The sequence below is a fragment of the Rhincodon typus genome, chromosome 19 (assembly GCF_021869965.1).
Source record: "Rhincodon typus isolate 14 chromosome 19, sRhiTyp1.1, whole genome shotgun sequence".
In the NCBI taxonomy this organism is placed as follows: domain Eukaryota; kingdom Metazoa; phylum Chordata; class Chondrichthyes; order Orectolobiformes; family Rhincodontidae; genus Rhincodon; species Rhincodon typus.
In genome coordinates this window covers 52,651,797-52,663,079 of record NC_063350.1, presented here as the reverse complement: position 1 = coordinate 52,663,079, position 11,283 = coordinate 52,651,797, and the positions used below count along the sequence as shown (strand labels likewise).

The 11,283-nt window shown below is 40.7% G+C and overlaps 1 protein-coding gene across 1 annotated transcript in view; it reads left to right on the top strand.

Annotated features, from left to right (window-relative positions):
- LOC109919295 (tubulin tyrosine ligase-like family, member 9) overlaps positions 1-10,777 on the top strand; it is a 106,541-nt gene extending 95,764 nt beyond the window's left edge. Inside the window, exons 22-26 of the mRNA XM_048608187.1 lie at positions 2,028-2,086; positions 2,636-2,832; positions 3,887-4,000; positions 8,130-8,248; positions 10,399-10,777. Coding sequence (XP_048464144.1) covers positions 2,028-2,086; positions 2,636-2,832; positions 3,887-4,000; positions 8,130-8,248; positions 10,399-10,466 — 557 coding nt within the window. The 3' untranslated portion in view covers positions 10,467-10,777. The remainder of the gene's footprint in view (positions 1-2,027; positions 2,087-2,635; positions 2,833-3,886; positions 4,001-8,129; positions 8,249-10,398) is intronic.
- Positions 10,778-11,283: the final 506 nt, after the last annotated feature.

The window sequence follows — 11,283 nt, the reverse complement described above, 5'->3', positions numbered from 1 at the left end:
GAAACGTCAGCCTTCCTGCTCCTCTGATGCTGCTTGGCCTGCTGTGTTCATCCAGTACACCTTGTTATCTCAGATTCTCCAGCATCTGCAGTTCCTACTATCTCATATACCCTACCGTATATTGGTGTCATGTATGAATTAGTCACGATGCTTTTGCACCATAATGTAAATCATTGTTTTAAATTTTTAAGAAGTTGTGACTCAGTACAGAACCCTGCGGGTGCCAACTTGTCACATCCTGCCAATTTGAGTACAATGTAGGGCTACTTGTGTGCCAAATAGCACAGCATGATTAAGCAATCACATAAACAACAGATTAGAACTGAGGAAGGGTCACTGGACCTGAAACGTTAATTCTGATTTCACTCCACAGCTGCTGCCAGACCTGATGAGTTTTTCCAGTAATTTCAGTTCTTGTTTCAGATCAGATCTTTGCTTTATTGTCCTGCATGAATGATTGTGGATGATTACAAAACGAACAGGAGGAGGCGATGCCACAAATACTCCTGTCCTCGATGATGGGGGAGTCCAACATATCAGTGCAAAAGACAAGGCTGAAATATTTACAACAATCTTCAGCCAGAGGCACTGAATGGGTGATCCATCGAGGCTTCCTCCAGAGGCCCCCGGTATCACCAAAGGTTCCTGTACAGATGGCGCTTTGGTGCCAAGCAGTGGATTGCTTGATGGATTAGAGACCAGTTACCAATGACAACCATCTTTCGTCTGTCAACGATTATGTAATTGTTTCTGGGCTAGCTAAACAGCTTGGGCCTTTGAACAAAATAAGGAGAAGCCTTCGGATCAGTGCTTGCCCTTAGGAGCACTCTCTCTCTCTCTCTTTCTCTCTCTCTCTCCCCCCACAGTAAAAGTCACTTCAAGCCTGAAGAAAATCAGTTTATCTCTCCTTCAGCGGTTGCTGCAAGCTGTGACTTTTAATTGATGAGTCTGAGACCTTTAATGAGTAAACCACCTATCGTGTGTTTCTTCCAAACCAGTAGAAGCAGCATTCTGACTAGCATAAGAATCATCTCAGTAACCTCGGTGAACAGGAACCACTGATTATAAGGGAATTAGAGCTTCCACTGGAGATTTATGTGCCATTGGTTTATATTAGTTTTAAGTACTGAAACTAGTCAGTGCCCTTTGAATAGGTCCCCAAGTGCACAAGAGTTTGAAGCCCTTCCACCTCTACTACTGGTAGTTCTGTAGCACAGCTTGACTTCACCATGTCCCAGTTCATAAACCTTCATCCATGTCTTTGTTACTTTCACAATTAACTATTCCAATACACTACTGGCCCCTCTCCTATATTCCGACCTCCTCAAACTTGATTTCATCCAAACTCCACTGCATATTTTGTACTAGTTTGAGAGTGGTATATTCTCTGTTCTTCCTTCTCCAGATTTGCACCCTTCTACTACCCTGACCCCTCACTTCCTGTAGGATAAACACCTCCTTCAACATATGATTCAGGAATTTGTCATTCTCCCTGATTGACACCAGCTGCCCCTCAATCCCAGAAATGCTAAACTTGAGTTAAAGCAGTTGAAGACACTCCCTATACATGTGGATCCTTAAGACACACGTTCTGATATTCTGATATGGCACAGGAATTGGAATCAACAGGTCTCAGCCATCCATCCACAAGCTGAACAAATCTGTTCCCTCTTTTTGGATGTATTTATGTTAACCCAGTTAAAAGTTTTAATTAATCTCAAGTCTAAGTGTCTGCTTCTCCCTGCCTGATATGTTAGTATAATTTTGCTCTGAATAAAATAAAACTTGATGTGAGATTACTAGACAAGCTCTGATGAGGACAATCATTTGGACCATGTTTAGAGACCCTAACATCCCTAACATTGTTGGAATTGAATATTTCTACAATAATGTTAGGCTTATGGCCTCCCACTCAATCTGGGGTGAATTTGACACACCAAGATTTTTAACTGCAGTATTGGATGAATGTGAAGCTTTTGCTATTTGTACTGCAGCTCCATTTATTCCATAACTTGTACCTTACACAGTCATACATCTTACGAATGTTGCTGTGCAGAAAACCGCCCCTGACTATGATCCAGAAAAGGTAAGCAGTATTAATCAATAAGTTGGGATATACAATGATCATACAGGGGAGAACGGCACTAGTGGTAATGTACTGATGGTGCAGGGGCTCTGATGGGTGCAGCACTGAAAGGAGGCATAGTGATTTGGGGGAGGGAACTTGGTGAAAGGGACATTGCTGAGGTTTCTTCTTACTCACTATTTGGGTATATGTGGACATTAGGGTAAATGATGATCACTTTGATATACATTGATGCACTATGATGGAACCCGTGTTTCACACCATCACCATCGTGCAGACCACTTCATGGCATTTCACAGGGATGCAGTACAAGACACTCTAATAACTGTGACTCACTAATATTCTGTGACACAGTGTGAAACACTGTCACATACAGTGATGCTGATATACTATGACACACTGTGAGACCTTGCAACGCTGATGTACTGAAACAGCGTGAGATGCTAATACATTGCAACACTGATATACTGTGATGCACTGCAACAATGATATCCTGTGACAGTGTAAGACCCTGTAATGCATTGTGACACTAAATATACTGTTTTCTAGGGCTGCAAGTGGTTGATGCAACAACTACGACAGTACCTGACAGCAAAACATGGCACTGAGGCGGTGGAAGCACTTTTTAGAGATATGGACAATATCTTCATCAAAAGTTTGCAAAGTGTCCAAACAGTAATCATTAATGACAAGCATTGTTTTGAACTCTATGGATATGACATTCTGATCGACAAGAACCTAAAACCGTGAGGACACTGTGTGCTGGAATAACTTGTGTGTGAAATTCAGTGTGGATTTATTCTGTTGTGTCTGAGAGATTCCCTGGATGTGTTTAGACAATCTTCGTATGTCTTGTGTCTGTGTTTGTATTTATTGTATAAGTATGTGTGTGTGCACCCATATGTATTGCATGATGTATGTCAATATTTGGAGTATGATTTGTTTTGAAGGAAGTGTCACTGTCTTTAATGGTAATTGTTTGGGTTTGAATATTTGTGCCTGATGGGTTTCTCCAGCACTTTCTGATTGTATGTATTTCTAAACGTTAGACTAAGAAATGATGAAAGCTGAATGTTTATTTTAGAATCCCTACAGTGTGGAAACAGGCCCTTCCGCCCAACAAGTCCACACTAACCCTTGCAGCATCCCACCCAGACCCAACCCCCTACAACCCATACACCCCTGGGCACTATAGCATGGCCAATCCACCTAGCCTGCACATCTTTGGACTGTGGGAGGAAACCGGAGCACCTGGAGGAAACCCACGCAGACACGGGGAGAATGTGCAAACTCCACATAGACATTTGCCCAAGGCTGGAATCGAGCCCAGGTCCCTGGTGCTGTGAGGCTGCAGTGCTAACCACTGAGCCACCGTGCTGCCCCAATGTGTCAGTGATTTTTAGGTTGGTGAACAATAAGCTGAATGTTGATTATGTGTAAGTTTGCTTGTGTAATTTTTTTTTATCATGATTCATTGTAAATGTAGAATGACTATCCATTCTACAGTATTTGATCTAGCATTAACCTGAATTGACAGTGCCTGCATATGGAGCTCTGTCTGTTCAGCTGGTGGTCAGTGCCTCTCTGTGACACTCTGTCTGTTCCAGCCAGTAATATCTCTGTCCAATGACACTAAACAGAAATGAACTGAGTATTGTTGGGATTGTGCTCTCACACCCTGGATAGCTTTCAATCTTATATTTCCTTCCCTTGCTCTGCTCTGCCAATGGCTCTCTTGTTTTATATACATCCTTCCCATCTCATCCTTAAAACACTTTTAGTGCCTTTCCGTTTCTTTAGGTGGCTTTTAGAAGTGAATGCTTCTCCTTCACTAATAGCTAGTAGCCAGGAAGATTACGAGCTGAAGTGCCGTTTGCTGGAGGACACAGTGCATGTTGTAGACATGGAAGGAAGGTGAGTAAAGGAACATGTTGCATTTGTATTGTATCTCAAGCCCCTGATAACCAGTAGACTTTACATAGTTGTTCTGTAGGTAAGTAAAGCAGCCAATTTGTACATAACAATGTTTCACAAGCAGCCATGAAGTTAATGAAAAGTTAACTGGTGCAATGTGGGCCAGGACATCAGGAGAATCCCTACAAGACTTAAGAAAAGTGCTACTCAGCTCTTTTATGTTTTGCTGAGTTTCCAACAACTCAGCACATTCTAGTTTTTTCCAGCTGAATCAAAGGATAGAGAAGTTAGTGAACTTGCGATGGAATTTATCGTTGATGATCCTTTATTGGCATGCTGTAAAGACTAATTTAAGTGCGCCAGAAATCAAGCTGCCCTATTCCTAGAATCATCACAAAAGTTAAAGATGTTAAAAGTATGTAAATTGGGGAATTCTACCTGTCTTTAGGCCCAGATTGACAGAAAGCACAGAACAGGGTTCTGTACTTAACAATAATTACTATTTGCTACAAATAAATAAAAAATCTACTGGTAAATGATTGGGAACTGTTGGCATCTAACCTCGACTAATCAAAACTCTAAACCCCTTGTTAAACTTTACCTTACGTACATGACAGACACAAATGGTGGCGGGGTGGGGGGAGAAAGAAATGGGAGTTATGGACAAAGAGAGAGACTGAGAAAGCAGTGCAGTGATCCCTATTCACAGGATCTGCTGAGAAGGTTCTTGTGCTGATCAGAACGCTGTTTCTTAGTCTTCTGTCTCCAGATGTTTTCATTAGTTTACAGGAGGCACGGTGATGGGTTCACATTAATGAAAGGTCCCTGAATTATTAATTAAAACTCATAGCTTACTACAACTACTGAAGGAAAAAATAAACTGGTTTTCTTTAGGCTTACAGTGACTTTTACTGCAGAGAACAGAGAGCTCCTAAACTTGTGGGGATCTGATGGCTTGTCGTACCTTGTTCCCAGCCTCAAGCTGTTCAGCTACCTGACAGCCAATCACTTTGTTGTTGGCAGGCAGAGACCTTTGTTAATGATAACTAGTCACTCGTCAAGAGAAAAACTACTGGTTGTTGCCATTTGTAAACATTCTTGGTTCTAGCTCAGCTGCACCTTCTGCTACTGCTCTTAATCAGCAGCTGTGTAAAATCTACCTACAATGAGTGTTAAGTTACTTGCTTAATCGTCCAGCAATCCTTACTTTTATAGTACAGGGGTTTCCTGACTTACGAATGTCTGACTTACAAATGCAGTTTCTGACAGATGTAATTTTAAAGGTCTGACATATTTACAAATGGCTCCTTTATACTATGCATTGTGTTGCAACTTGCTAACATATCACCTTGCGAACAGACTTCAGAATGTAACCTGTTCATAACCTAAGGACTGCCTACAGCTCTTTCTCCATTCAGGCTGCAGTTAAAACATATGTGGTCTTTACAGTTGTACCTACAATGATTCAGTGTTCTATAACAGATTCATACACACCATCAGGTTTAAATTTTGATTGCCGTGCTCTGGAAAGTAGTATTTCTTTCCAGCACAAGGAAATGCAGGCAAATGCTGTGCAATTAAATGAGCTAATATAATGGAAGCAAGACTCTGCAAATGCTGGAGATCTGAAATGAAAACAAAGTGCTGGAGAAACTCAGCAGATCTGGTAGCACCTGTGGGGAGAAGACGTTCCAAAAAAAGAGCCATTAAACTTGAAACCGTAACACATTCTGCTGATGCTGTCAGACCTGCTGATTTCTCCAGAAATCTCTGTTTTCATTTAGAATATTGTAGGACATCCTCTAACAGTTACCACAGTAGTGACATGACTAGATCACTCATACTGTGCTCTGGATATGGCAATGTTGCCTAATGAAGCGGAGATTAAGGATATGCAAATAGCCTTTGTACAATCCAAAAATACCAAATGATTGGTGAGACTCCTGCTACAAATGATCCTTTAGAATTCTAAAGTAGATCTGTCAAGTTATACTCAGGAAGCATCAATATTTCCCAGACTGTTTAAAAATGCAAAACTTGAAATATAAAACTGTTAGATGTAATCTATAGATTGTTCACATTTCTGGAAACGATAATGTGATAAGGTATATTGTCCAGAAAATAAAAATGGTAGGATAAGTTAAGAAATGAAGGGAATGGTGGAGATTGTATAAAATACATATATCTATTCAACCTCATTCATTCCTCATATAAGTCATGATTTGTTGTCTCTGTCATATATCTTTTGATGAAATGCATTTTGCAGGGTGGAGCATGTAAAGACGACTTTCTCTCTGAACTGTGGACTAAAAAATGGTAAAAAGATACAGCTTTAAACCAAAGGAAACTGTGTAAGAAGATGTTACTGTGTTAAAGATGGATTCAGGAGAACCCAGCTTAGTAACAACTTCTCAATGGTTCCTGGGCAAATAGCTCTAGCCTTGTGTTGGGCAGTACAGGAGAAACATAAAGCCTTCAAAGAAAAGGCATCTGAATCTCTTTTTCGCTTCTTCCTGTGTGGAGAAGTGACAAGAAAATCTCCTCTTAGCTGTCCTCACTTACTGTTCTCCTGTAAGCTGCTTTCTCTGCAAATTTCATCATTGAAGGGAAAAAAAGATACTGTCAGAGGCACTGAAAAGGCAAATCCTCAACCAGTCAATGCAAGGCTGAGAACAGGGAACCTACACCTGACATTTTTAACAACTAATGAGAAGGAAACAGAAGAAGCCAAAAGAAATGAATCCATCAACATCTGTGAGCTGGTGCCAGAACAGGGAACCTACACCTGACATTTTTAACAACTAATGAGAAGGAAACAGAAGAAGCCAAAAGAAATGAACCCATCAACATCTGTGAGCTGGTGCCAGAACTGTGCATCTCTAACTTTATTGCGCCCCCCCCACTCTCTGTCTCTCTCTCTCTCTCTCACACACACACACGCACGCACACGCGCACACACACACACACACCTGCTGTTTCTGTTTGTAAGTGTATCAAAATCTTACAAAGGTGCAGTTTAAGTGATAGAGTTATGGATTAGCGATTCTACCTGTCTACTGTTTCCCATGTGCTTATAACATGCTGGTTAAAATAGTTATTTTAACCTGAATTAGACGGTTCGTTAAGATACGAAAATTTGATATTTTAATTAGATTTTAACATTTGTGAACTCTGGAAATTCTGTGGTTTGATACTGTCATACCTCATTGGGGTATCACACTGGAAATCAAGCCCCTCTATTCCTAGCATCATCACAAAATCTAAAGATTTTGTCAAAGTACACAAAAATCCCCATTTATCTGTCAGACCTGGGTAGCAAAAAAAAACATGAATCAGGTTTCTGTACTTAAACTACTATTTATTACGCATAAATAGATTCTAGCTATAGATGAATAGTTACAAACTGTTAACATATAACCCTGAGTTAAAGCGCCAACCAATTCCTAACATACACAGACACACACACACTTGGTATTATGGATGGAGGGATTAAAAACTGGGGAAACAGTTCAATGGTCCCTGTCTACAGGGTTTGCTGAGAAGATCCTTTTGCTTTCTGAGAACTTCTGTTTTTCATCCTCAGGTTTTCATCACTGTGCAGGGTGCACAGGCAATTGGTATACTAGCTGCAAAGTTTCTTAGTTACTGGTTAAAGCCAAAGGCAAAATAAACTGGCTTTCTTCAAATGTTGGAGATTTTACCTGAGAGACAAACTGTTTTCCCTTGCAACTGTCCAAAGGCTCCTGCCAGTGTTTTTCACACCTACCAGCTATTCAGTACTCAAAAGCCAGTCAGATAGTTGACAGGCTGATGGTCATTAAAATCCATAACTGATCACAACTCCACAAACCAATCAGCAACCTGTTGCCAGTATATCTCATTTTGTACTCGCCTCCTGGTGCAGCTTGTCTGCAAACAGCCTCCCCTCAATGCTTAAACAAAGTAGCTGTGTAAAGACTTGCAAAGAGTATCAGTAACTTGCTTTTCAAAATTACAGTAAATTCCTTCCATGATTTTTGGTTTTTAAAACAGTCCTTTTCCCATTTTAGTCCAGTCAAAAAATACAGAAAAATGAAAAGTTACAATTTTTACAATACCACGCCCTTTATGTGATGTTGTATTTTTTCAGATTATCTGGGAAGGAGAAACAGGTCGGAGGATTTGACCTAATGTGGAATGATGGTCCAGTTTATAGTGATGATGGAAGCTTCGATGGAGGCATCAACCTCATTTCTAACACTCGCTTGGGTAAGAAGCAAAATGGTATTCCTTCTTTCTCTTGTTGTTACTATTGTTTTCTTTCTGTATCTAAGGTATATAAATATCCCTTCTGTCATTGAACCTGGTGTAATACCATGCGCACTCACATGACACTAGCCTAAATTTGAGTTGAAAACATTTACAGTCGAGTCACATGCAGAGTCTTAAACCGGTGCTACTTTTACCTCGGACTGTGTAGCAAGTGTGAGGTAAAGAATAGAGAGCCACAGACAACGGTACAATTTCCAGTTATATTTCACACAAAAAAAGACAGGACATACTGCACTGGCAGATTTGCAGGCTCATGCCCCAAAAAACAGAAATCTTTAAGGTAGTTTAATGGCTTATGCCGAGTGATTTTTAAAAAATAGATTTTCCAACAATTTATAAGCTGCAGAGTTCTGCAAAGTTAATTCTCAATGCCGGGAAATTTTATAGAGGTTGAGTTATCTTGCCATGTGATAGAAATGGACTGGTAACAGACGATTGACAGCAATGAGTTTATTTACCAAAAAAAAATCAAATGGTACTAACAACATTGTGGGACAGGGAATTTATTACTGTGCTAAATCAAACAGCATTGTGGATGGAATGTATTGCTGTGTTAAATAGAACAATATTAACAGTGTTGAGGTGCAGGGAGATTATCACTGTACTAAACAGGAGAGTATTAAGAGCATTGAGAGACAGGGAGTCTATTACGATAATAAAACAGTACTAACAGTATTGAGGGATGGAGCTTATTACTGTTTTAAATAAAACAATATTAACAGTATTCAGTGGCAGGGGAGTTATTCTGTCATAAATAGAACAGTACTAACAGTATTAAGAGACAGGAAGTTTATTGCTGCATTAAATAAAACAGTATTAACAACATTGAGGGGCTGAGAGATGATTACTATATTAAATAAGTCAGTACTAAGTGTTCAGGTTTGTGATCTGTGTTGCCAGGAGAGAGACATCATCACCTTTTCTGACTCTGGCTTGCCCAGAAATCTACCTTCAACCATGTGATCAAATCCAACTAATATAACTGCTGTTCTTTATCTCTTCCCTTTCCTACAAGACACTGGCTCATAGCACATCCTCACCTGAGACTTCTACCCTGCCCCAGTGCATGTCATATCATCACCTGAGGTTGCTCTTCCAACTGGGACGTCATCCAACTCTTCTTTTCTGAAGAAGGGTCCCAACCTGAAATGTCAACTTTCTGCTCCTCTGATGCTGCCTGGCCTGCTGTGTTCCTCCAGCTCCACACTGTGTTATCCGTTCTTTAAATCATGATGTTTGCTTCTGGCTCACCCTTCCACAATTTAATTGTCTTCTCATTACCTTCTCCTGTTTCATTTTCTGTCCTTTCTCCCAAAGGTTTTCTTGCTGGGCACCTGGCTTATGTTCACTCCTTGTGTTTTATACATATTGTGTAAGGGCTTTGGGACCCTGCAGCAACCTTGTGATGGTGTCACAGAACTGCACATCACCGAGCATAAATAGCACAGCATAGGCAGAGTTAGAACAGACTACAATAGTTCACACTACACTAAAGTAGAACACTAAAGGGATTTAAAGCAGATAGTCATTGACACACAAAGATGACAGACTAATCCTTACCTAATGTAATTATGTCAGAGCCTGGCATATCTACGATTATGATGGATCACAGTAATCAGTTTTAATACATAAGAAACAGTTTTACTTTGAAGCCTAGGCCTAAAGACAATTCTTGGCTTTGCCTTCTCTGACCCAGTCTGACTTGAACCCAAACTCACATCAGACCACATGATAAAAGAATCTACATTTTGGCTGTGGATAATGTGACAATTTATTATGACGTTATCATTCAACATACAGGGATCAGTGGGTAGTGATAAGGTTTGAGGATCTTCCTGACTGAGATTGCCCCGGGGTACTGAGCAGACCATAAGGCCAAAGGCTGCTCTTACCACCATTGTGGCCCAGAAAACAGACTGGCAATTGGAGCTAGGCGTCCTGCTGTCCTGGCTCGCTATGCTGTGTTCACAAATGAACCATCAGGGAAGTTGATGCTTTCTGTCAGTTGTTCCTTTGCAGGCTGCTCCAATTTCTCCTCATATCAATGGTTCCAGCCAGTGTTTCATTTAGTTGTGTTTTATTTGCAGGTTGCATTAATGACAGGAAGAAGCAGTTATGGCAACTCTTTAAACCACTGATTACACAGAAGAAGTAGCAGTGCTGAGTAGCACTATAGAAACTGATGAAGAACGTAAATACTCTAATTGACCCTGGGCAGAGCAGCCTGTCTGCAATTGTTTGTATCTCTATTTATCAGCCTGTAGTCTGCCTGGTGTCCCACTGAAAGACGATATGGAGCACAATTTGCTATATCACTTTTCCCCAGAATGCTGAGTTCAGGTTCTTGTTGCTGCTGACTTCAAAGTATTGATGGAATGAAAACACACAGTTTGACCTTTCGTCCGTTTTGGAATGAATGATCACTTCAGCCAGAACGTAGTAGAAAACAAAATAAAATTGTGTGAGGAGGATAACATCTAAGTTTCAATGGTACGTTTCTGGAAAACAAAGCAAGGTTTCTGCCGGGAATGTGGAGCAGTCACTGTTTGTACAGAGAGTGCAGTATCACGTCCAAGACTGTCAGCCTGTAACACATGGCTAGAGATAGTCGGAACTGCAGATGCTGGATGAACACAGCAGGCCAAGCAGCATCATAGGAGCAGGAAGGCTGACGTTTCGGGCCTAGACCCTTTATCTAGGCCTGCTATGTTCATCCAGCTCTGTACCTTGTTGTCTCTGTAACACATGGCTGGCTGCTGCATCTCAGACAAGACCTGGTTGTCTGGTATTAATAATAACAGTGTCAGCTTGAAATGTACGGCCTTTCCAACTTGTTCACTGACTATTTCAAAAAGTTCTTCCGACTGGGTGCCCACTTCAATTGCTGTTTCAGGCAGTCGCTGCATTTTAATATGGGAGTTGAGTGAAGCAACATGAGTCTGATCCTAAATACCATTTTCAGACAGAATTGG